This window comes from Leucoraja erinacea, chromosome 30 (genome assembly GCF_028641065.1).
Source record: "Leucoraja erinacea ecotype New England chromosome 30, Leri_hhj_1, whole genome shotgun sequence".
In the NCBI taxonomy this organism is placed as follows: Eukaryota; Metazoa; Chordata; class Chondrichthyes; order Rajiformes; family Rajidae; genus Leucoraja; species Leucoraja erinaceus.
This window is the reverse complement of record NC_073406.1, coordinates 4,573,893-4,601,737: the sequence shown is the minus strand read 5'-3', so window position 1 is coordinate 4,601,737 and position 27,845 is coordinate 4,573,893. Positions and strand designations below refer to the sequence as shown.

The 27,845-nt window shown below is 42.6% G+C and overlaps 1 protein-coding gene across 1 annotated transcript in view; it reads left to right on the top strand.

The window, feature by feature from the left end:
• The first annotated feature begins 13,639 nt into the window (after nucleotides 1-13,639).
• Nucleotides 13,640-27,845, top strand: part of vwa1 (von Willebrand factor A domain containing 1) — a 39,179-nt gene continuing 24,973 nt past the window's right edge. Inside the window, exon 1 of the mRNA XM_055659186.1 lies at nucleotides 13,640-14,140. Coding sequence (XP_055515161.1) covers nucleotides 14,059-14,140 — 82 coding nt within the window. The 5' untranslated portion in view covers nucleotides 13,640-14,058. The remainder of the gene's footprint in view (nucleotides 14,141-27,845) is intronic.

The following is a 27,845-nucleotide window of genomic DNA, read 5'->3' as shown; positions in this document are numbered from 1 at the left end:
AATTAAAATATATAAAATTTGGGAAATATAAAATAAGCAAGACAGAAGTTAAAATTGAAATTAAGGTGAATACAATTGTAGAATCTAAAATGCAGTGCAATTTTTTAATTTTAATGTATATTTGTCTGGTATGCAAACACAGACTAAAAGGCTTTGTTTACTATATCTTTGTACTCATTTGAACTTCAAATATTTATCAATATATGACTTAACTATATCACTCCCTCTAACGTAACAGATAAAATAGTAACTATGTTTAAAATTGCTGGCATGGATATTAAATACTCCATACAACGGGGTGATACACTCTAATATTCATCATCAGAGCATTCAAAGATTAGAACCCTAAAATATATTGGTGGTATTTATTCATCATTAACTTGTATATTTGCAGGTCGAAAACGCCTGATATAGTTTATTTATATTAGATAAATAAAGTATGACCTCAATGATTGTAAACAAGTGCCTTGTTTGCTATCCTCAAGTCATCTATGACCCAATTAAAAAATGTAGAAATGTTTAAGCCTGTGATAACATTTAAGTGTCTAGACAGGCTATTGCAAAGAGCCGAGTGCTGGAAAATGGAGTTAGTATAGATTAGTACTTGAGCGGAATTGACAAGGAGCACAAGATGAACCAGTTTCTATGCAGTATGATTGTATGACATTCAGTATCCCTGAAACACACATTTTTGTAAAAATGACAAATCAGTGTCAATTACATTTCTAACCCTAGCTTTCCCCAATACTTGGTGATTGTTGCTGAGAAGTGTTCATGTAAACCAGAGAAATGGCATCTATATACCAGTGATTAGATATTTCTGAAGAAGGATTTCGGCCTGAAACGTTGCCTATCTCCTTCGTTCCATAGATGCTGCTGCACCCGCTGAGTTTCTCCAGCTTTTTTGTGTACATTAGATATTTCTAATGGGGCTGGATGAAACTTCGGTTAATGCAATTTATGCATGTTTGAATTAAACTGCAATATCCTACACGATATAGCAATTGACATTTTAATAATGACTTTTATAATAATACTAGACCAAGTGCAGACCCGTTGGGTCTGTTCCCCCAACGTGTGGTTGCAGGGGAGGGGGGCGAGCTGGGAGTGGCGGCATGCGGCGTCACACACACTAACTACCCCCCGCACATATGCTAACTACCCCCCTTGATATTATATTAATATTATTAATTTGCTTCTTTTACCCCATAACTGCCCTATCCACTGACGCATAGCCCCCAACTCGCAGGCGCATCTAGAGAGGGGGGGGGGGGGGGGTAGAGAGTGAGGGCAGAGAGAGAATGGGGAGAGACAGAGAGAAAGGGGCAGAGACAGAAGGGCAAGAGAGAGGCAGAGGGGGGTGGAGGGGAGCAGGAGAGGGAGGGTGGGTGATGGGAGGAGGGGTGAGAGAGATGGAAGGAGTGAGAGAGGAGGAGAGAGAGGGGGGGAAGGGAAGGGGGGAATGTCCAAGGAATATCAATGGCAAACAGTATAAGAGAATGTTGCACTATTAATGGCATTACTGTTCATATTTTATGTATATTACATGGAGTGTGTCCAACACATTCAGGACTCAGAAATACTCAGTCAGATTTTGCAAACTGCACAAATTACGTTTTGCATCAAATATTTGGAACTGTAAAACGCAGAGCCACATGACCTTTAAGGCAGGACTTCCCAAAGTGTATCCATAACCAAATGGAATCATAATAATAAACTGTTGATTTCAGGGAGAACACTTTGTGCTAACTATTCCATGCAAACATGCAGCATCTGAAATCCGTATTTATATAAAAGAAACACCCGAGGCAATTTTCTTTCTCCCACTTCTTCTGTCTGTTGATGTACAATCCCAGAACAAAAGCAGCAGTCCATTTCATGGTAGACAAAAATGCTGGAGAAACTCAGCGGGTGAGGCAGCATCTATGAAGCGATGGACTAGGTGACGTTTCCTGTAGAGACCCTTCTTCAGACTGAGGTGGGGGTGGGAGGGGGCGGGAAGAAGAAAGGAAGAGGCGGAGACAGTGGGCTGTGGGAGAGCTGGGAAGCGGAGGGGCAAGTGGGAGAAAACAAGGACTGCCTGAAATTGGAGAAGTCAATGTTCACACCACTGGGGTGTAAACTACCCAAGCGAAATATGAGGTGCTGCTCCTTCAATTTGCGGTGGGACTCACTCCGGCCATGGAGGAGGCCCAGGACAGAAAAGTTGGATTCGGAATGTGAGGGGGAGTTGAAGTGTTGAGGCACCGGGAGATCAGGTTGGTTATTGCGAACTGAGCGGAGGTGTTGGGACAAGCGATCGCCAAGCCTGCGCTTGGTCTCACCGATGTAGACCAGCTGACACCTAGAACAGCAGATGCAATCGATGAGGTTGGAGGAGGTGCAGGTGAACCTCTACTGCACCTGGAAAGACTGCTTAGATGGAGTCAAGGGGGGAGGTAAAGCGACAAGTGTAACATTTCCTGCGGTTGCAAAGGAAAGTGCCAGGAGAGGGGGGTGATGCGTGTACATTGATTCAAACAATCTGATCTTGATAGTAACAGCTGTGTGGTAGACACAAGAATTCTCATCCCTAAAAGAGGTTATGTAGTGATTTGTGCTGATTAACTTATTCCATCATTTTCTATCGATGGATTGGTTTAGATTATATTTGAAGATATTTGTCTTTTAGAATTGCCAGTTTTTCAGGAGCTGAGTCAATTTATTGAAGTGTTGTACAGGTATCAAGTTCTGGGCTGGTACATGTTACAAGCATCCGTCCTCTTCATACTATTTAGTATATTTATGGATCAATCTTTGGCAACCTCAGCTGAAATCTGATATTCAATGGTTACAGTATATGTTCTTATTTGATTTATTCCAAAGTGTGTGAAATTGTAATTGGAGCTGACACCATTTTAAATCTCTTTGTGATAAAGTTGATAGTTGTTTAAATTGGAGTTTTATTGTTCTATTGTGGATAGGTTATAATAATAATAATAATATTTCACTCAAGGTCCAGACAAGGGACAACGCTACATAAAAATGCATTGCATATTAAAAAATATCATAAAGTACTTATAAAATCTTAGTATATCACTTATAAAAGCATCATAAATTATATATTTAAAAAAAAACACAATACATGAATTAAAATCCAGAATAAAAGAATGATCAATGTCCTACAACGAGACAACGATACCAGTTTCTTCCACAACTGGGAGTCGAGCATGTAGTGCTAAACCTTATAGAAACATAGAAATTAGGTGCAGGAGTAGGCCATTCAGCCCTTCGAGCCTGCACCGCCATTCAATATGATCATGGCTGATCATCCAACTCAGTATCCCGTACCTGCCTTCTCTCCATACCCCCTGATCCCCTTAGCCACAAGGCCACATCTAACTCCCTCTTAAATATAGCCAATGAACTGGCCTCAACTACCCTCTGTGGCAGAGAGTTCCAGAGATTCACCACTCTCTGTGTGAAAAAAGTTCTTCTCATCTCGGTTTTAAAGGATTTCCCCCTTATCCTTAAGCTGTGACCCCTTGTCCTGGACTTCCCCAACATCGGGAACAATCTTCCTGCATCTAGCCTGTCCAACCCCTTAAGAATTTTGTAAGTTTCTATAAGATCCCCTCTCAATCTTCTAAATTCTAGAGAGTATAAACCAAGTCTATCCAGTCTTTCTTCATAAGACAGTCCTGACATCCCAGGAATCAGTCTGGTGAACCTTCTCTGCACTCCCTCTATGGCAATAATGTCCTTCCTCAGATTTGGAGACCAAAACTGTACGCAATACTCCAGGTGTGGTCTCACCAAGACCATGTACAACTGCAGTAGAACCTCCCTGCTCCTATACTCAAATCCTTTTGCAATGGAAGCTAACATACCATTCGCTTTCTTTACTGCCTGCTGCACCTGCATGCCTACCTTCAATGACTGGTGTACCATGACACCCAGGTCTCGCTGCATCTCCCCCTTTCCCAATCGGCCACCATTTAGATAATAGTCTGCTTTCCTGTTTTTGCCACATAAATTATGTTTGGCAAGTCCACAATAATTACATTTTTAGGGTCATTTATCCTGCAAATTAATTTATACATATAATTTCTTAGGATAGCTTCTAAAGTACTGACTCCTGCAGCCACAAACATGTTACTGGCATTACACCCTCTAGGCAGTGTTCTCATAGCATCATTATATGACACCTTTAGTCTCTGCAAACTTGTCTTTCCATAGTTCGACCACAGGTGCGCAGTATGGAGTGGTGTGCAGTATGCTCTAAATAGCGACCTCTTCACCACATCTGCACACGCACCAAACGTACGCAAGAGAATATTTGCCTGTACATACAGCATGCGTCGTTGCCTATTCTCATCATCTGTCATTTGTTCTGTAATAAAATGCCCTAGATACTTTACCTTATTACAGCCACTAAGATTATTGTCAGACAATTTAAAATCAGGACATTTTAGACATTTATCCTCTTTGGATCTACAGATCATACAGCACTCTTACAAGCATTATATTTAATATCATGTTCCACACCATACACAGAACATATAGTAAGGAGCTGCTGTAGACCAGCGCTAGATGGACTAAAGACCAGAAGATCATCTGCATACATAATATGGTTCACTAAAATATTACCAATCATGCACCCAGTATTACATGCCTTCAATTGTTTGGACACTTCATCAATATAAAGATTAAAAAGGACTGGGGACAAAATTCCCCCTTGTCTAACACCATTGCTAACCCCAAATGGGCATATTGTACCCAGTAAGTCAGAATTCCAACCATGTGTTTAGGCACCCCTCTTTGACTCATTTTAACAAACAGCTTTATTTGATGAACACGATCAAAGGCTTTGGAAGCATCAATAAACCACATAAGGATTGAAGAGTTTTTGCCTCTATATTTGTTTACAATCTCCTTTAGGGCATATATTTATAAGTCAGTGCCATGTTTAGCTTTAAAACCAAACTGGTTATCTGTGGAGTTAACCAACTCATTTACTCTATCCAGCAGAACTCTTTCTAAAACTTTTGACAATATGCTGGCTAAAGTTATGGGCCTGTAATTATTTAGGCTAGTTGTTTCACATTTAAGTATTCTACCTCTCTTTCACCAGATTTTGGTGTGTGCAAACTGACTTCCACACTTGTTGCAACTTTGTATAGCTTTGTGCTAATATTTATGTTCTAATGTTCTCAAGCATAGAGAACGTTAGGACATGAACATGAACACATGAGAAACAGAAGCAAAAAATGGTCATCCAGCAATTGAAGTCTGTCCAGCCATTCATCAAGACCGTGGCTAATCTTCAGCTAATATCCCTATATCCCCTCTATTTCCCTAATATCTGGACAATCATTGATCTATTTTGAAATCCACACAATGAGTGAGCTGCTACAGCCATTCGGGGTGGAAAATTCCTCAGTTCCTTCCCAAATGTCCTAACCCTTTATTCTGAAACTGTGCCCCTTGATCCAGACTCTTCATCCAGGGGAAATAACCACCCTGCATCCAGACTTTCGGCTCCTGCAAGAATTTTCTAAGCCTCAATGAAATCTCCTCTCATACTTTTAAACCCAAGACCTACTTCATCTTTCCACATATTACAAAACCACCGTCCCTGTAACCATAGTGAATCTTCACTGCCTTCTCTCTATAAGTATATCCCTTCCTATGTGAGGAGACCAACATTATATACAATACCCGCCTCAGCCAAATTGTCGATATAGATTTTGAATAGCTGCTGTCTAAGCATGAATCCAGCAGTGTGCTACCAATCACAACCTGGCCACCTGAGAAAGATCCTCTTATTACCACATTTTGCTTTCTGTCCGATAACCAATCCTCACTCCTCGTTGTACATTGTCTTCAAATCCATGTGCTCTGATGCTGTGGACCAATTTCCTGCATGTGACCTTTCTAACAACCTTCTGAAAATCCACTGCACCCCCTTATGTATTCTACTAGTCACATCCAAAAAATACTTGAGCAGATTAGTCAAACGTGACTTTATGAAATCTACGTTGACTCGGCTCAATCATAATATTCTTTTCAACTGTACAAACCAAAAGTATGAATAATTAATTCTCGATTTTCAAATAGAACCCCTCTAATCGCCAACCTCTTTCTCCTCATCCCATGCCAGTGTGCATATATTTCTCTGTGCACACTACCTCCTATCACCCTGCTCCTTTCCCCTCTTCTGAACATTCATCTCCCATCCTTGAGTCCTATATTTCCCTTTAAATCCCCCTCGTACCCCTCCCCTCTGCCCCTTCCACCCAAAACCCTCCCTCTGGCTTTAAATTTCACTTCTGCTCTTCATTCCTTACCAGGCACGTTTTGTCACTTCATCTCAAACCTTTGTCACTTATTCCAGCCATCTCCAAATAACCCCTCTCCCTCACCTGTATCCACCTGTCACCTGCCAGGCTTTGCCACACACCCGCCTCTTTTTCCCAGCTTTCTCCCTCCATGCTCCGACAGTCTGAAGAAAGGTTCCAACCCAAAATCTTGTCTGTCCTTTCCCTCCATAGACGCTGCCTGACCTGCTGAGTTCCTCCAGCATTTTGTTTTTTTGCTCTTAATACATCCTTCTTGGTAGATTCCGACAACTTTCCTTCCACTGTTTTCTCTCTCCATCCTTTCTTAAATTGTGGGGTCAGACTTTTCTCCCTTAAAATCCACAACTGTGTAATCAATAGAATTTTGGAACTAGATAACCAGTGATTTCACTCCCTCTCAAGCCACCTCTTACCAGACTCTGGGAGGTAGATTGGAGGCACAAGGAACTTCAAACGCTGGAATCTTGAGCAAAACACATAGTGCTGGAGGAACTAATCTGGTCAGGCAGTATCTCTGGAGAGAAATGGACAGATGATTCATTTGCCAATTTGCTTTACCCTCATTATGAATTCTCCCATCTCCGTATGTAAGGGCCTACGTTAAATGCAGCAATCACCTGCAGTAGTTCAATATCTTCCCTTGGCAGTTGGCTGGGTTGGGAATGGCCCAAGTGACTGTTAAGACTGACATTCAACTGCTGGTTGCAAGACGGGATGAAAGGGAGAGGAGAAAGGAATGGGAAGAGAATAGAGTTACTAGTAGTCCAATATTGTAAGTGATACGTGCAGGAATCCCTTTTCTTCCATCATTTCTCCAATCCAGGCACCTTACCCAGAAGGATCAAGTTCCAGACAGTCATACCCTCATTGATTCTGGAACAGTACTTGTCCCAAATCCCAATAGTTTGCAAATGTCAGGATTTTGCCGTCAACTAAGAACATTGTCAGCTTCCTGCTGACTTTCTTATTAATTTAAACTTACCTTGGAATGATCCATCCCAAAGGCAAATTCCAGCAGCAGCCCTATGCTTGTTTATGACCAGATCTCATCCACGATATCAAGCTCTGTTCACAAATCATCTCTTATGTTTGAACTTAGTAAACCACATTGAGGCAAATACTATAGCATTTAAAATACTTTTGGACAGTTTTTATGGATAGAAAAGGTCCGTAGGGATATGAGCCAAATGCGAGCAGATGGACTAGTGTAGATGAGACATCTTGGTCTGCATGGGCAAGTTGGGCCGAAAGGTCTGTTTCCACACAGTATGACACTATGAGTATACCCCAACACCCGGACATTCTGCAAAACTTTATTTTACCAATTACTACCAGAAATCCCCTACAAGGCCTCCAGCCACTGTTTTTTCCTTCTCAGACCACTGACCATACTATCAGTTGAACTAACCGTTAAACAGGAAGTAAGAGAAGCAAGGTAATTAAGTCCTCATGTTGAATTTGGCAGGACCTCGTTATCCATTATCTACTTTTCCCTAACTTCCCATATAATTTGCAATCTTTGTTTCTGGCAGAAAACAGAATCATTTTAATTGGTCGTTTAAGGAGATGGTAGCTATTAGTAATAATTGCACATTGGATGAGAATGCTCTGGGTCTCAAACTGTGTTAAATCGAGACATTTCACATGTACCTTGATTCACTAATCTTCATTACTTTGTGTACGTGCCACAGGAAATCTCCACCTTTCATAATAAAACGTAACAAATATAATTATTATTTGGAGGCACAAGGGACTGCAGATGCTGGGATTAAGTACAAAGTGCTGGAATAACTCAGTACGTCAGGCAGCATCTATGGAGAGAATATGATGAAGCATCCTGGCCCGAAACATCATCAGTTCATTCTGCCTGACCCATTGAGTTCCTCCAACATTTTATGTCTCACGATTATTATTTAATCATTGAAAAACTTCATTGTGGATGCTGAAAATTTGCAAATAGAAAAAATTCTGAAGATGCTCAAAATGAACATCTCCAGTCAATGAGGTGTCATAAGAACTGTTCCAATGAAAGAGCCTCAATCTAAAACATTAACTGTTTCTCCATCCACAGATGCTGCCTGACATATTTGTTTATTAAATATCCTTGTACTTGGAAAACATATTTATAATTGGATGAATAGTTTTCATAAGCTGTCTTCAATGCAAACATTTGTTGGTTCCTTGCTTAATTCCCCATACCTCACGTGAATCATCTCCAGTATTATTTTAGCTGTAATCCTCTGTATCCTTTGCCATGCCACCATTGTAACACGTCTGAAGAAGGGTTTCGGCCCGAAACGTTGCCTATTTCCTTCGCTCCATAGATGCTGCTGCACCCGCTGAGTTTCTCCAGCTTTTTTGTGTACCTTCGATTCTCCAGCATCTGCAGTTCCTTCTTAAACATTGTAACACAGTGGTTAGTCTGTACAGTATTTAAAATGTAAACAAATGATTGTACATTCATAGGATTGCTTCTTCCTTTCCAATTCTCTCTTCTCCTCCTCTTTCTCATCTGGGATAAGTTGCCCCCCGCTGTAGTTGTGTGGCCTCTGAGGAGCCCATTGTGTAGTTCAATATACTCTGCCAATGGTGGGCAGGAGATGTTTGATGGAGTGGGTGAGAGGGTGGTTTGGAAGATGGTGCTCCTTCTGCCATTCTTGTTATGCGTCCACATGCTCTGCGTAATGGCACTCAAAGATCACACAGCCATCACAGAGGGTCCTACTTCATTTTAGATAGCTATTGGCCAGAAATACCCAGTGAAAATATTAAATATCTTCAAGAACACTCTGAGAATACCTTTAAATCATTTCCTTTCCGATAATCTCATGCCATGAGGTAACTTGGAGCAGAGTGGTTATCTCAAGAACCTGGTCTCAAGGATCATATGACCAGTCTAATGGAACAATTGAGTGTAACTAAAGCCTTGATCTCTGGGGCACTCATCCAGGAGAGGACACTTACATTGCCAGTATATATGGAAGATTCTGTAGAGTCAGTGTTGGCTGTCTGTGTCTCACACGCACACTTAGTCAGTGAACATGGATTACTGTGTTCAAGAAGGAACTGCAGATGCTGGAAGATCGAAGGTACACAAAAATGCTGGAGAAACTCAGCGGGTGCAGCAGCATCTATGGAGCGAAGGAAAAAAAACATGGATTACTGCTGCTTGGTAGACTATGAGCTTTGAGATTGGTTTTTGATTTTGACCTTCAAACACTTTTCCTCAAATGGCCAAAGGCTATGCTGGCATAAAGGAGGTAGAGGTGAATTTGATCTTTGATGATTGCCTTTGCTCAGGCATGGCAATGGAAGGTGGTCCACATTTGCCAGGACCTTGTCATGTATCCCTATTGACTTTGTTTCCCTCAGTAGATCAGATCTCTCCCCCGTTTGTGTGTCCTGTTGTCCTCTGTTCTTAAATTTCCATTGCTATGATCTTTTAATTAATCAAGTCAAGTTTATTGTCATTTGCACAAGTACAGTGAGGTAAACATACAATGAAACTCTTTAATTCAGCAGCATCATAGAAACATAGAAAATAGGTGCAGGAGTAGGCCATTCGGCCCTTCGAGCCTGCACCGCCATTCAATATGATCATGGCTGATCATCCAACTCGGTATCCTAGGCACATGGGACAACATGCAACAATATAAATTATACATAAATCGCACATACATTGTACAAGACAGTAAAAACTAAAAAATATATTAGTGCAAATCATAATTAGGATTAGAAAAAGTCCATGAGTGTGCAAGAGATGGTCCATAGGGTTCCGTTGTCATGATAAAATTAGGGTTGTGCGGGCTTGTTCAAGAACCTGATAATTGTCGGAAAGTAACTGTTCCTGAACCTAACGTTGCGGGGCTTCAGGCTAGTGTATCTCCTGCCTGATAATAGCAGCAGGAAGAGGGAATGGTGCAGCTCCTTTGATAGCAGATGCCGCCTACTTGAGGCAGCGCCTCGTGTAGATACTCTTTGATGGTGGGGAGGATTGTGCCCATGATGAACTGTGCTGAGTCCACCAATCTATTATTTTAGGTAGACAAAAGTGCTGGAGAAACTCAGCGGGTGCGGCAGCATCTATGGAGCGAAGGATATAGGCAACTTTTCGGGTCGAAACCCTTCCGGGTTTCGGCCCGAAACGTTGCCTATTTCCTACATTGGAGATTGTTCAACTCTTTGCATGGAGCGAAGGAAATAGGCAACGTTTCGGGTGTGTTTCAGTTGAATCTGTGTGTTTGTTCAATCGACAGAAGGGTGGAGGGTTGGGTGTTTATGCGTGCTATTTTCGTGATATTTATTTTAGTTGTTTATCTTTTAATATTTTACCTTGTATGTATCGTTAGCTTTTAGAAATGTTTGAATGGTGCACTGACTGGCTGACATTTTTAAATTTCGTTGTACATGGTTCATGTTACAATGACAATAAAGAAACTATTCTATTCTATTCGATTCTAATCCGACAGCATTTTTTTTGGTCATAAACATTGCTACTTTTCATTTGCTCACCACCTGTCTCAGACTGTTACTCAAAACACACGTATATACAGTACATCCATCCTTAGTTGGCAAAGTCATTAATTAGAACATTCTAAAACTAATTTATGCACCAGAACACAATAGCAGGAGTCTCCATCTGCTTTTGTCTTCCTTGATTCAAGCTCCTTGATTCAAGCTCCACATCTGGAGTATTGCGTACAGTTTTGGTCTCCAAATCTGAGGAAGGACATTATTGCCATAGAGGGAGTGCAGAGACGGTTCACCAGACTGATTCCTGGGATGTCAGGACTGTCTTAAAAGAAAGACTGGATAGACTTGGTTTATACTCTCTAGAATTTAGGAGATTGAGAGGGGATCTTATAGAAACTTACAAAATTCTTAAGGGGTTGGACAGGCTAGATGCAGGAAGATTGTTCCCGATGTTAGGGAAGTCCAGGACAAGGGGTCACAGCTTAAGGATAAGGGGGAAATCCTTTAAAACCGAGATGAGAAGAACTTTTTTCACACAGAGAGTGGTGAATCTCTGGAACTCTCTGCCACCGAGGGTAGTTGAAGCCAGTTCATTGGCTATATTTAAGAGGGAGTTAGATGTGGCCCTTGTGGCTAAGGGGATCAGGGGGTATGGAGAGAAGGCAGGTACGGGATACTGAGTTGGATGATCAGCCATGATCATATTGAATGGCGGTGCAGGCTCGAAGGGCCGAATGGCCTACTCCTGCACCTAATTTCTATGTTTCTATAACGTGTTATTCAGTTGATCTATGTAATACTGCATTTCATTGACCCATTGGGTAGCCCGAGTGTTGACCCGGTTCCCCAGAATGTCACCGGCTCCAATTCAAGAGGGGGACAAGAAACTGACATTGGACTCTTTATTTGCAGACATAGATCGGAAGACAGGAAGGGGGGGGCAGCTTTTCTCTCTGCCCGGTGTGATAAGTAGCGCGTCTCCACTGTGGAATGTGTGATTGCATCTCGCCAGCTCCATGGTGGGGAGCAGACATCTCCACCATGCTTTCGCTACCGATCTTTTTTCCTGTATTATTGATCGGGCACTCGGTCTCTTGCACTCGCCCCCAGAAGGCTCGCCCTCGCTTCATCGCCATTCATACTTTTCTTCGCCAAATCACCAGCTGTTTTACGTTCTAAGCGGTAATTAATGATCATATATTTTTTTTTCGGAAACTGCCGTGAGCTTGGATTCAGTGACGAATCCCAGCGCTCACAACAATAACCTCGCGATTTATGCCGCTAAGAGTCATCCAGGAGTCACTTCAAGAATCAGAAGGCACGGAGACGGCCAACTCGTCCATGCCGACCAAGATGCCGATAGATAATGGGTGCCGTGCAGGAGTAGTCCATTTGGCCCTTCGAGCCAGCACCGCCATTCAATGTGATCATGGCTGATCATCCCCAATCAGTGCCCCGTTCCTGCCTGACTCCGCTATTTTTAAGAGCCCTGCTATCTAGCTCTCTCTTGAAAGCATCCAGAGAACCTGCCTCCACCGCCCTCTCTCACCACTCTCTATGCCCCATCTAAGTTAGCCCGCGTTTAGAGCATCTCTCTCCAAACCGATCCTATCCACGTGTAGTTCAAATGCTTTTATTGCACCTGTTTAAACTCACTCCTCTGGCTGCTGGTCCCATATACCCACCACCCTTCCTATTAAATCTTGCTGCCATCCCCATCTAAAATTGTAGAAGGCGGCAGTACTGGGGTTGTTGAAAGTGTAACTGAGGGCAACTCATATCAACACCTATTGTGTTCAAGAAGGAACTGCAGATGCTGGAAAATCGAAGGTAGACAAAAGTGCTGGAGAAACTTTCAGCGGGTGCAGCAGCATCTATGGAACGAAGGAAATAGGCAACGTTTAAGGATAAGGATAAGGGGGAAATCTTTTAGGACCGAGATGAGGAAAACTTTTTTTCACACAGAGAGTGGTGAATCTGTGGAATTCTCTGCCACAGAAGGTAGTCGAGGCCTGTTCATTGGCTATATTTACGAGGGAGTTAGATGTGGCTAAAGGGATCAGGGGGTATGGAGAGAAGGCAGGGATGGGATACTGAGATGGATGATCAGCCATGATCATATTGAATGGCGGTGCAGGCTCGAAGGGCCGAATGGCCTCTACTCCTGCACCTATTCGCTATGTTTCCTTCGCTCCATGCAAATAGTTGAACACTCTCCACTATAGGAAATAGAGGGAGTTAGATGTGGCTAAAGGGATCAGGGGGTATGGAGAGAAGGCAGGGATGGGATACTGAGTTGGATGATCAGCCATGATCATATTGAATGGCGGTGCAGGCTCGAAGGGCCGAATGGCCTCTACTCCTGCACCTATTTGCTATGTTTCCTTCGCTCCATGCAAATAGTTGAACACTCTCCACTATAGGAAATAAGAGGGAGTTAGATGTGGCTAAAGGGATCAGGGGGTATGGAGAGAAGGCAGGGATGGGATACTGAGTTGGATGATCAGCCATGATCATATTGAATGACGGTGCAGGCTCGAAGGGCCGAATGGCGTCTACTCCTGCACCTATTTTCTAAGTTTCCTTCGCTCCATGCAAATAGTTGAACAACTATTTTATTAAATATCCTTGTACTTGGAAAACATATTTATAATTGGATGAATAGTTTTCATAAGCTGTCTTCAATGTAAACATTTGTTGGTTCCTTGCTTAATTCCCCATACCTCAAGTGAATCATCTTCAGTATTATTTTAGCTGTAATCCTTTGTATCCTTTGCCATGCCACCATTGTAACACGTCTGAAGAAGGGTTTCGGCCCGAAACGTCGCCTATTTCCTTCGCTCCATAGATGCTGCCGCACCCGCTGAGTTTCTCCAGCACTTTTGTCTATCTCATATCAACACTTAGTTACGCGACGGTTAACCTTTAGTTTAGTTCTTGTGTGAGTTTTGTTCTCCCCCAGTTAGGCACCGTGCCAACCTTGTGGTGACGCGGTGTTTAGAAGTTGAACCAGAAAGAGATCGGATCGCAGCGTCCCCCCTGAATCGCTTCCAGTCATAGCCTGAGCGCAAGGATTCGCGAAGCTGAGAACAAATGCGGATCTGAGTCAGCCAGCGCCGAGTGAACCAGCCGATTTGGAACGTGCTCCATTCCTCGGTCCACACTTCCACCTCCGGACTACTGGGAATAATATGAGCAAAGAGACACCAGGGTGTAGTAGAGAGAGTCGGGAGCGGCAGCCGCCATGCAGGCACTGAGAGCCATCAGTCTGCTGCACTCTCTGCTGCGAGTCCTTTGGGTTTTCCAGAGCAATGTCCTGAGCGCAGGTGAGTGAGTGAGTGAGTGAGTCAGCGGGGGACCCCACATTTCACCCTCCAAAGGCAAACACCAGCAGCCCCAACACATAGATGGTTTTCTGAACTCGCTGAAGTCCCACACAGCGACTGTGTACGAAGGGGAAAAGTGCGTTCACTTAAATCCCAATGTAAGGCGCATTTTCTTTCGCGGATTCTTTTTGTCTTAATGTGCATTTTTGAAACGGGCAGGTGCAAACTTTCCCCGAGTGCAGACTGGCCTCGGAGTTAGTACATGTGGGAGTTTTGGGTCCCTTGTTGAGACTTTGCCAAACAGTGTAAAGTCTCCACCTGAAGCTGAAATCTGAGAATGTCACCTCCACCCAGAGTGAGGAGCCTCCTCCACCTCGGGGGAGGCGAGTTGTGGAATTTACTTCAATATTTTTTAATTATGGCAATGGCAGTTTTTCAGATTACATTATTGGGGATTAGAGCGTGTAAGAATGAACTGGTTGAAACCGTAGACAACAACAAAAAAAAAGCTGGAGTAACTCAGCGGTATAGACGGGATGCTGTCTCGACCCGAAACATCACCTATCCATTCTCTCCAGAGATGCTCCAGTTGTTTGTGTCGTTCTTGGGGGTTGTTGCTCTAACGCCGCTCTCTCTCTGTATTACTGAGGTATTCTGATGGCGTATTCTTTCTCAGCCGAGAGTATGAACATTGAAATCGAAGACTTTTAAATCTGAGCCCAACTCGCCCTGTATGAATGAGGACTTTAAGACGGTTCTTGAACTCTTAAGAAACTTTAATACATTGATAAACTCCCAACCATTAGAACTGAGGAAGGGTCTCGACCCGAAACCTCACCCATTCCTTCTCTCCAGAGATGCTGCCTGTGGAGGCCGGTTCTCTGGACACTTTCAAGAGAGAGCTAGATAGGGCTCTTAAAGATAGCGGAGTCAGGGGATATGGGGAGAAGGCAGGGATGGGGTACTGATTGGGGATGATCAGCCGTGATCCCATTGAATGGTGGTGCTGGCTCGAAGGGCCGAATGGCCTACTCGTGCACCTATTGTCTATTGTCCCGCTGAGTTACCCCAGCTTTTTGTATCTGTCTTTGGTTTAAACCAGCATCTGAAACTCCTTCCCACAAGTGATATCTTAAACACAGTTTAGAACCACTGGTTATATATGGCACCGTTTGAGGATTGGCGAATGGATTTACATTTGGGAATAAATAGATTGCAAGGGAGACTGTGAGCAGAGTACTGCCAAGGGTATAGTGTTGGAGCCTCAGTGGTCCACGAGTTATTTCACTGATTTGGATGAGGGTATCAAGTATAACATATCCAGGTTTGCTGCTGATTCAAAGCAATGTGGCATTGTGAGTTGTGGGGAGGGTATGTGAAGGCTTCTAAAGAAAAACAAGGTTATGATAGATGGAATATAATGTGGGATTATGTGTGATTATCCACTTTGGTAGAATAAGTATAAATGCTGAGTGTTATTAAATGGGAAACAATTGAGAAGTGTTGGTGTCCAGAGGATGCTGACTGTTGGCACACAGCTGTTTATGCACGGGCTCAGCTGCGAATCATTACAGAACGTAGAACACAGTGCAGGAACCGACCATTCGACCCACAATATCTGTGCTGGACATGATACCAAATTAATCTCTCCTCTACCTGCACAAGATCAATTTCCCTCCACCCCCACATATCCATTGCATATCTAAAAAGCCTCTTAAACACTACAATCATATTTGCCTACACCACCTTACCACAGTGTTCCAGGTACCCACTGCTGTCTGTGTAGAAAAGCTGCTGTCTCCACATCCCCCCCCCACCCCCTCCCCACCCACACACACACACACACACACTTATATTGATCTTTATTGCCAAAGGAGTTACGTATGACATTATTGCCATAGAGGGAGTGCAGAGAAGGTTCACCAGACTGATTCCTGGGATGTCAGGACTGTCTTATGAAGAAAGACTGGATAGACTTGGTTTATACTCTCTAGAATTTAGAAGATTGAGAGAGGATCTTATAGAAACTTACAAAATTCTTAAGGGGTTGGACAGGCTAGATGCAGGAAAATTGTTCCCGATGTTAGGGAAGTCCAGGACAAGGGGTCACAGCTTAAGGATAAAGGGGAAATCCTTTAAAACCGAGATGAGAAGAATTTTTTTCACACAGAGAGTGGTGAATCTCTGGAACTCTCTCCCACAGAGGGTAGTTGAGGCCAGTTCATTGGCTATATTTAAGAGGGAGTTAGATGTGGCCCTTGTGGCTAAGGGGATCAGGGGGTATGGAGAAAAGGCAGGTACGGGATACTGAGTTGGATGATCAGCCATGATCATATTGAATGGCGGTGCAGGCTCGAAGGGCCGAATGGCTTACTCCTGCACCTAATTTCTATGTTTCTATGTAAACGTGTGGGTACCCCTTGCTCCCATTGCACCGAGCCCTGCTGCATCATCTGGAACATCAGTGGAACACAAGTACGGTCACAGATCGAGGATATATTTGTGGTGGGAGGATGGGAGGGTGCAGCAGAAGGTCACCAGTTTGATGCCTGGAATTGAAGGTCTGGTGTTTGAGGGGGAAATTCAGCAGACAATGGCCGTACTCTGGGTAGATTTAGAAGAATTGAGACGTGATCTCACTGAAAGACACAATGTTCCCAGCTGGCCACGAGGGAGTAAATACAGTGGCTGGGACTGTACTGGCTCGCACTGGGGAGTTTCCCCATTCAGGGCAGGTATGAGAATGGAAATATTTTTCCCAGGGTGGGAATGAGAAAGATTAAAAGACATGGCTTTAAGGTGCGAGGGACAACTTCTAAAGGAGATATGCGTAGCAAGTTTTTCTTATACAAAGAGTGGTGGGTGCTTGGAACGTACTGCCTGTGATGGTGGTGGAGGCAGGTGCGATAGGGGCGTTGACGTGTTTTAGATGGGTACATGCATATGTAGGGAATGGAAGGATTTGGATCATATGCAGGCAGAAGAGATTAGCTTAACTTGGCATCATGTTCGACCTACCTATTGTGGGCCGAAGGGCCTGTTTCTGTGCTGTACAGTTCTATCGTCAATGTAAGGGTCTCTCTTCAAAAGATGGTGGACCCCTCTACCTTGGAGGGCTGTGGAGGCCACAGCAATGTGTATTCAGGACAGTTATTAAGGGAATGGGTGGATATGGGATTAATACAGAGGCTTAAAATCAACCATGGTCTCGGTGAATGGCAGAACGGGCATGATGGGCCGAACGGCCTTTTCCTGTATTTTTATGTTTTCAAAGGAGAAATCAGGGAAAGTTCTTTACACAGAGAGTGGTTAATCTCTGGAACTCTCTGCCACAGAGGGTAGTCGAGGCCAGTTCATTGGCTATATTTAAGAGGGAGTTAGATGTGGCCCTTGTGGCTAAGGGGATCAGAGGGTATGGAGAGAAGGCAGGTACGGGATACTGAGTTGGATGATCAGCCAAAAACTCAGCGGGTGCAGCAGCATCTATGGAGCGTAGGAAATAGGCAACGTTTCGTCCCGAAACGTTGCCTATTTCCTTTGGGTTTCGGCCCTATTTGAAGCCAGATTGAGGCCAGTTCATTGGCTATTTTTAAGAGGGAGTTAGATGTAGCCCTTGTGGCTAAGGGGATCAGAGGGTATGGAGAGAGGGCAGGTACGGGATACTGAGTTGGATGATCAGCCCTGATCATATTGAATGGCGGTGCAGGCTCGAAGGGCCGAATGGCCTACTCCTGCACCTAATTTCTATGTTTCTATGTTTCTATATATAAACGTTCTAGTCATGCCTCTGTCAAAATTCTAGGAGACGAGAACAACAACTGGACCCTCTCTGATCCTCTCATTCTCCCAGCCCTTTGCTGCCCACCGGCCGGGTACCTGGTTCCCTGGTTCCGACGGGGATTTGGTGTTGGTTGTGACAAGTCGGCAACATCCACTGACACTTACAGCAGCGGGCGGTGGGTGGGTGCACGTTTCCCCGTGGCTGTGCACCGGCGTGGTCACTTTGGCAAAACTCCAGCATGGTGGCAATGCTTGTGAACATCTGCCGATGGCCAATTGACCTAAATTCCATGAACCGAGACCATCGTCATTGTCGTCAATCGCTTTGCTGTTGAGAGTATTTTTGAAATGCGGATATTAACACGGCACTTGATCCATTCTTAGCTCGGCCCGCCTGCTTTCCTTCCTGTAGACTATTTCGGGATTTGCTTGCTGGAGGTTATGCTGGAGGATAAGGCCACTTGGAGCATCTTCTCGTTATAGAAACAAGATGTCTTTAAAAAAAAAAACCCCGGCAATTCGCTGATGGTGCATTCGGGTGTTTGATCCTTTAGTATGAATTGATATAGTGACCACTGCCCAGTAACTGCATCTCACCTCGTATTACATCGGGCCCTGGTTGTAATGCTTAAAAAAAAAGCAACTCTTTAACCGGTTTCAACATAATTGGAAATGCTTGAGCTCCTGTGCTGGAATCCTGGCAACGAAGTCTTAATCGACATTAATCTCCCCAGTTTCGTACTGTTTTTGGCTCCACGCAAGTTATTAACTGAGTGGCCCATTGTCTTGGCGATGCCTTCGTGCGACATTGGAATGCGCACACACTGTATTGAGCTGGATGGTACTGTTCAGTGCGTCGAATTACAAATATCCCTTCATTCAATGGAAGCTTCCGCCTCTGCTGAAAACAAAACGGTGTCAGAAGCTGATTATCGATAACCCCCTCTGATTTTTTTTCAATGCCCCCCTTCGATAACAATAATCACCTATACTCCTTAATCAACATTGACGAACATTGGCATTCAAATTTATTCTGGATAACATAAATGAGCAGCACTGGGGGTCCTTGTTCATCAGTCTATGAAGTCAAGTCAAGTCAAGTCAAGTCAAGTTTATTTGTCACCTACACATACGAGATGTGCAGTGAAATGAAAGTAAGCATGCAGGTACAGCAGGCAGTGAAGAAAGCGGATATTGGCCTTTATATCAAGAAAGTTGGCCTTTATATCAAGAGGAATCGAATATAGGAGCAAAGAGGTCCTTCTACAGTTGTACAGGGCGCTAGTGAGACCACACCTGGAGTATTGTGTGCAGTTTTGGTCCCCTAATTTGAGGAAGGACATTCTTGCTATTGAGGAAGTGCAGCGTAGGTTTACAAGGTTAATTCCCGGGATGGCGGGACTGTCATATGCTGAGAGAATGGAGCAGCTGGGCTTGTACACTCTGGAGTTTAGAAGGATGAGAGGGGATCTCATTGAAACATATAAGATTGTTAAGGGTTTGGACAGGCTAGAGGCAGGAAACATGTTCCCGATGTTGGGGGAGTCCAGAACCAGGGGCCACAGTTTAAGAATAAGGAGTAAGCCATTCAGAACGGAGACAAGGAAACACTTTTTCTCACAGAGAGTGGTGAGTCTGTGGAATTCTCTGCCTCAGTGGGCGGTGGAGGCGGGTTCTCTGGATGCTTTCAAGAGAGAGCTAGATAGGGCTCTTAAAAGTAGCGGAGTCAGGGGATATGGGGAGAAGGCAGGAACGGGGTACTGATTGGGGATGATCAGCCATGATCACATTGAATGGCGGTGCTGGATCGAAGGGCCGAATGGCCTACTCCTGCACCTATTGTCTATTGTCTTGTCACTGGATTTTCTGCCCTTCTCTACAGACCTCATTCCCAGACTTCAGCCAGGCAGGAATTGGTGTTCATGGTTAACTCTTGGAGAAGGAGCAAACTTCAACATGAATGAAAGGACACAAAATGCTGGAATGCTCAGCGGGTCAGGCAGCATCTCTGGAGAACATGGATAGGTGACTTTTCGGGTCGAGATCCTTCTTCAACATCAATAATTCTAGAAACGAGGGTTTCCCTTTCCCCCGACTAGTCTGAAGAAGGGTCTCGACCTGAAACGTCACCCATCCCTTCTCTCCAGAGATGCTGCCTGCCCCGCTGAGTTACTCCAGCATGTTGTGTCTTTCATGTTAACTCAAGCTTTATGCGAGTCATCAATGATGTGGTTCAAATGGCAGAGGAACAAGTAAGGAAGAATTACACTCAATGTCATTATGAATTTTAAAAAACCCTATAATTAACACAATTCAATGGATTGTTCAACAATAGGTTGTACACACAAAATCCCGAAACATCACCCATTCCCTCTCTCCAGAGATGCTGCCTGTCCCGCTGAGTTACTCCAAAATTTTGTGTCTGCCTTCGATTTAAACCAGAATCTGCTGTTCTTTCCTACTGAACAATAGGTTGCTTTGGTGAGGCACAGTGTCGCGGCTACTGGAGCTGCTGTCTTCCAACTCCAGTGACTCGGGTCTGATGCTGCCTGCCCCCAATCCTCCAGTTTCCTGTCAAATCACAAAGACACTTAAGGGGCTGTGCCACTTGGGCGACCTAATCCGCGAGTTCTGGCGAGTTTGTCCCCGACTCATACTCGCAGCATGTGCGACACGAGGTCCTTGGGGGTTTTTGTAACTCTCCTTCATGCTCGAGAGTGGTCCCCGTGTACTCGAGGCCTCAGTTGGGTCGCGGCGTATTTTTCAACGTTGAAAAATGCCCGCGAGTAAAAAAAGGTCGCCATGGAAAAAATCGATACTTTTTTACTCGTAGGTTTAGTCGTAGTAGGTCGGCATGTTAGTCGTAGGTAATCGAGGGTAGTCAAAGGTAGTCGAAGGTAGTCGTAGATAGTCTGCATCATAGTCGAAGAGAGGTCGAAGGAGGGAGAAGGAGGCCTCCAACATGACATTTTTTTAAACTCTCCTAAACTCTTCTAAACTCGCCAATTAGGTCGCCGAAGTGGGACAGCCCCTTTACAAAATTGTGGATTATAGGTCCCCGGTAAATTGCCTCACATGTCACCGAGCCTGTTTAAAAAAAAATTGTAACTCTGTGACTCTGTGACCAACACTGAGGAGGAGGTCAATTGGGATATCCTTAAATGTGCTACGCTGAGCATCGATTAAATATGTTAATACATTCAAAAAAATTTATCTAAACAAATGCAACTAAAAAGCAAATGAAGCAAAATCTTGATAGATAATCTTAACAAATGATGAAAAATATTGACAAGAGAGATTTAGCTGAATTATTCTTTTTTAAATGTAGTCAAATGTAAATGACTACATGCAAAATGAAAGCAAATACTCAAAGATGTCTGTTCAATAGCTCAAGAAGCTGAAACAACCCACGATTCTCAGTGGATTCAATGTTCCATAAAGTCATTTTATTTTTGTACAGTTTAGTAAAGTGGCAAAAACTATGATACACCATGCTTGACTTTTTCCATATACGTCACTGGAGTGGAAAATAGAATGGGTGGGGAAATTTAATATCACTATGTTAAATTACAGCCTAATGCTAAAATGAAATCCACCAATATCTGCCAAACTCAGCAACATTCGATAAAGTCAATTCAACAAGATGGTAAAATCAGTCAAGCACGTCGATTAAATTGCATGGGTGGTGAAAACCGCGCAGTACATCATCGGTGCCCAGCTCCCTGCCATGGATGCCCTCCACCAAAAACGGTGTCTGAGACGGGCCGGGAAGATCATTAAAGACCCCTCCCACCCCAACCATGGACTGTTTGCCCTCCTCCCATCAGGGAGCCGGTACAGGAGCCTCAGTCCTTGTACCAGTAGGATGAGGAACAGCTTCTACAATAATACCATCACATTGCTGAACTCGGAGTCCCGCCGATAGACTTCTCCAGTCTCTCCGTCCACATTGTTCGATTATTGTTTGATTATTCTGTATTTTTATTTTTATTTCTATATTGCACTATACTATGGACTGACGCTAAACTGCATTCCGTTGTACCCATACTCGTATTTGTGCAATGACATTAATGTTGAATAGAATTGAATCGAATAGAATCTTGTTCTGGTCAGATTGCCCCATTGAAGATTGTATTTGACTTCTGGCCTGAGACACGAGACGCAGCAGCAACAAAGAGCCACTAAACTGATCCATTGATGAAGGGTCCAAACCCGAAACGTCACCTGTCCATTCCCCATACAGATGCTTCCTGACTCTCTGAGTTCCTCCAGCACTTTGTGCTTTGCTCAAGATTCCAGTGTCTGCAGTTCCAAGTGACTTCACCGATCCGTTGGTGTTAGTTGTCTTTTGAGAAAAACTTGGAACATACTGGCCTTTTAGTAATGAAAGTGCCATTTGAAATCACTTAAGTTGGTTTATAGAAACATAGAACATAGAAATTAGGTGCAGGAGTAGGCCATTCGGCCCTTCGAGCCTGCACCGCCATTCAATATGATCATGGCTGATCATCCAACTCAGTATCCCGTACCTGCCTTCTCTCCATACCCCCTGATCCCCTTAGCCACAAGGGCCACATCTAACTCCCTCTTAAATATAGCCAATGAACTGGCCTCAACTACCCTCTGTGGCAGAGAGTTCCAGAGATTCACCACTCTTATGTTTTCAAACAAGTACAAATAAATGTAGAAATATTCTTCTTTATACAAAGATAGACCAACATTGGGAGCAGATTTGTAGGGAAATATTTCGGAAGCAATGAAGGTATTATTGTCCTGTGAAGGAAGTTTAGGATATTTAAGGATGTAAAAAACACTTATGTAAACCAAAAGAGGTCGGGGGACTTTCACTTCCGAATTTTATGTATTATTACTGGGCAGTGCATATTAAGAATATGATTTATTGGTTGGATAGTTCTACACAACAGACAGAATGGATAAAAATGGAGAAGGAGGATTGTCATCCTTGTAATATAGGAACGATCCTCTTTTCCCCCAAAAAACTGAATAACACAATATATAAGAAGAACCCAATTATATATGGTACAATAAGAATTTGGAAACAAATAAAATTATCTTTAAAATTAAGAAATCTATCACTGTTAATGCCAATTGCGAATAACCCTTTATTTAAACCATCTCTTATTGATAAGACATATAACCAATGGGAAAGTCTCGGAATTAGAAGGATCAGGGATATGTACGAAACAGAAAACCTACTATCATTCCAACAACTACAAATAAAATTTAAATTGAAAAACAACCAATATTTTAAATATCTTCAGATTTGCGACTTTGTGAAAAAATATATACAAGGATATCAAAAAGTAACTCCTGACTTATTGGAAGAAGCAATGAATATTGAAGCTGACTCACAAAAATTAATATCCTATTTATATAATAGTATTCTAAATATAGACCTACCATCGACAGAGGTACTTAGAGAAGAGTGGGAACGGGAATTAATGATAAAAATTACGAAGGTTAAATGGGAAAAATACCTGATATATATTCACAAATGTTCAATTAATGTAAGACATAATCTAATACAATTTAAAATTGTACATAGATTATATTATTCAAAAACAAGATTGAACAAATTTTATCCAAATATATCCGCCACTTGTGATAAATGTCTAGCCCAAAAAGGCAACTATAACACACTCCTTAGTTTCCTGCATAAAACTTTATAGATTTTGGAATGATATTTTTGAAATACTTACAAAATTATTCAAGACAAGAATGGAACCTAATACTGAAATGATTATATTTGGTGTAATGGAAGATGGGAATAAATTGAACACATCTCAAAATCTATTCCTTAATTATGGTTTAATAATAGCAAAAAAATTAATACTTAAATTTTGGAAGGGTACATCAATACCAACGCTTAAAATGTGGATTGCAAGTATGTTGGACACCGCTCATCTTGAGGAAATGCGATTCCTCCTAATGGATAAATCAGACCAATTCATAACGAGTTGGTCTCCATTCGTCGTTTTTTTGGAATCATATGGTGCAACACAATTGTAAAAAATAACTGTTTCAGGACTGGACGAGGGTTGGTCAAGACTATAAATAATGATCTCCTTTTCTTTTCACTATTTTCTCTCTCAACTTTCTTCATTTACTCGTTTTCTTTCTTCACACACTATATATTTCACATTTTTCTATCCTTTACTATCTAACCTCTTTTTCTTATTCTCATCTTTTTTCAATGTAACAAAAAAAAAAGAAGTTGTACATAAAATGTATTATGAAAATATATATTAGGCACTTTGGTGCCATATGACTGTGCTTACTTCTAAAAAAAAAAAAAAAAAAAAAAAAAAAAAAAAAAAGATGTATAAACTAAAACAGGATGAACTGTCCGCCTTGTTCTTTACTCCATGCCTGTGTGAACATCACAGAATGTGAAGTACCTTGGCAATCACAGAAAAAAATACACAGTGCATACTTCTTTAAAATTTATGATGTCGCAAATAAAATCAGTGCAATCTGTACCTCAGAAATTCCACATGGGAACAGTCGAATATCAAAGAGTAAAATTGGACCAGCTTAGAAAGAACTTTACTCTGTATCTAGATAATCTAAATAATCTTTTTGGGTTTTAGAGATACAACATGGAAACAGGCCCTTCTGCCCACAGAGTCCATACTGTGACTAACACTCAGAAGGAGGTCAAGTGGGATATCCTTAAAGGTGTTATGTTGAGCAACAATATGTTAATAAATTAATCATTGATCATTGACCACCCGTTCACTCTGGTTCTATGCCATCCCACCTTCTCACCCACTCCCTACAAACGAGAGGCAATTTTACAGAGCGCATGTCTTTGGTATGCAAGGATTAATTATAATGAATGATTAAAAAGGTGACTGTGATGATATAGTTTTATCGAACTTACGGGAACTTTGTTCCGTGAAAGACCTGTCGTAGGACCAAATGGGTAATCAATAAGTACTTTGTTTAAAGCCAACTTCTTTAAAGTGACGGTATCCCCAAGTGATTGTCGGTTAAACAGGGATCAATGACAAATAGTGTGGTAGACAAAAATGCTGGAGAAACTCAGCGGGTGCAGCAGCATCTATGGAGCAAAGGAAATAGGCAACGTTTCGGGCCGAAACTCGAAGGAAATAGGTAACGTTTCGGGCCGAAACCCGGAAGGGTTTCGGCCCGAAACGTTGCCTATTTCCTTCGCTCCATAGATGCTGCTGCACCCGCTGAGTTTCTCCAGCATTTTTTTTTTTTTTGTGTATACCTTCGAATTTCCAGCATCTGCAGTTCCTTCTTAACCAAATAGTGTGGTGTTGAGTAACTGTGCTTGCACAGGTGCTGAGGGTGGGGGAAATCACTGATCAGCTATGTACACAGTCAGATATCTCATGTCGAGTGTATGGTGTGTTATTATACACCAAGTACAATGCAATCACTTATCGTGCATTTAAACCAGCTCCTTGGAACCAATTATCTTTCCATTAAGTGGCTTAAGTAGCAAGTCCCAAAACACGCCTGGGAATCCACCCAGTTTTGTTTTTTTGGTACTCCTGATGATCACACAACTTATTACATATTTCAATTTTATCTCGGCTGCAAGCTTTATGCTGCCTTCAACTCCCATTTTGCAAACATTACATATACACACACACACACACACCAAACCCAAACAGCTGCCAGGTTTTAGTGTCAGCAGTGATTTCCAAAGTGGCAGCAGGTTGATGGGCTGTTGGCTTGAGTACATAAAATAAGCTATCAGTTTAAAGCAGTGCTAAAGGATTGCTCAGTGTATGTAGGAAGAGAGTCGTTCACGATGGAGCAGGTCTATAATGCTCAGAAGCAGGAAATGTGCAACAACCGCCTGCAATTTAGGAGAAGGGGGCCATGCTACAGCCAACAAGAGTATAAACAAATGCTTGCGAAGGCTTCAATGGCCGCGGGACAATCGCCATCGCCAGCCGGGGGCTATGACTTTGACTCTGACATCGGGGGGGGGGGAGAGTGCAGTGGAGGGATAAGTTTATTTGGCCTTCCTACAGCCAACAGAGTATAAACAAATGCTTGCGATGTGATGTTTATAATATTAATAATAATAATAACTTTATTTGTTAAGCACCTTAAAAACAACCAAAGCTGACCAAAGTGCTGTACAGAAAAAAGAAAACAAGCAAGACATCATAAAAACAGGCAGAACAACAGAACATACAACTAACACGAGGCGCATAAATTACATACAAAAATCCAAACAATAAATTAAAAAAACATAAAACACGAGTACGAACAACACAGCAAAACCAAGCAAATAAAATTAATAAACAATTCAACACCTCACTGGTCTACAAAGGCCATGGAGAATAGATATGTCTTCAGGAGCGACTTAAAAACAGCTAGAGAAGGGGCCTGTTTAACGTGCAGAGGCAATTCATTCCACAATCTCGGAGCCGACACAGCAAAGGCACGGTCCCCTCTGAGCTTCCGCTTAGTCTTTGGCTCAATCAGGAGCAGCTGATCATCTGACCTGAGAGAGCGGGAGGGCGAATAAGGGTGAAGAAGCTCAGATAGGTAGGACGGGGCAAGACCACTTAGGGATTTAAAAGTAAATAAAAGAATTTTAAAACGAATCCTATAATAATAATAACTTTATTTATAAAGCACTTTAAACAACTACAGTTGCCACAAAGTGCTGTACATGAGAACTCATGGACAAGAAGTTATTACAAACCATTAAAAACCGTAAAACAAAGGACTATAAAACAGTAAAAATTAAAAGACATTAAAAGCACTAAAAACAGGAGCAATGTCTCAGCCAGTGTCGAAAGCCAGAGAATAAAAATGAGTTTTTAGGGTGGATTTGAAGATGGACAGTGAGGGAGGGTACATGGAGGGTGTGGTAGGCCTGGCCATGTGATTAAGGTGATGGACCAGAAATTCCCATCTTGGTTCGAATCCTGCCAACTACAGAGACAGCAGGACCTCCCTGACCAACCACGGCCTATTTATACATTAGAAAGGCCTTGGATTCTGTGCTCAGCAAAGTGAAAATACAATGGGGGACAAAAATAAATATTTGTTTTCTTTCTCTGGAGCGTCTGAGGCTGAGAGAAAAGTAGAAAGTCTCATTCACAAAGTAATTTGCTGTATTACTTTTCATTTGGTCCTGTTAGCTTGATGGGGATTGGTAATTGCAGATATATAGAATAGCGAACAAGATGCTGTCACTTCCGTTACATCGGTTTATTTTGTGGGGTGGGAGATTGCAACCTTCACGTGGTCCGCCCTGTCTTGACGAATGCAATCAACCCGGCGTGCAGGATCAAATAGAACAAGTTGTCCTACAATTTTAGGCTGAGCACGCAATATGCAAGAAGAAGTTTATTTTGAGAAAGCTTTGAGCCTGACATTTTTGTCTGTTATAAGTGTATAGAAGTTTAGGGGTGATATGACGGGGAACTTCTTTATGCAGAGAGTGGTAGCGGTGTGGAATGAGCTCCCAGTGGAAGTGGTGGAGGCAGGTTCATTGGTATCATTTAAAAATAAATGGGATAGGCATATGGATGAGAAGGGAATGGAGGGTTATGGTATGAGTGCAGGCAGGTGGGACTAAGGGGAAAAAAATTTGTTCGGCATGGACTTGTAGGGCCGAGATGGCCTGTTTCCGTGCTGTAATTGTTATATGGTTATATGGTTATATATAATGTTCCAAAATGATTAAATATTTGATCTTGAGCAGAACAGGTTATTTACATCGTGTTGTGGTTGTTGATTTTGTAAAAGACGAAGCTCAACATAATAGTTCAAGTTCACATTTATTGTCACATGCTCCAATTAAGGTACAATGATATTTGAATTCAAGATTTAAGAGAGTTTTGTTGTCTCGTGTCCCAGATAGGACAACGGAATTCTTACTTTGCTTCAGCACAACAGAATATAG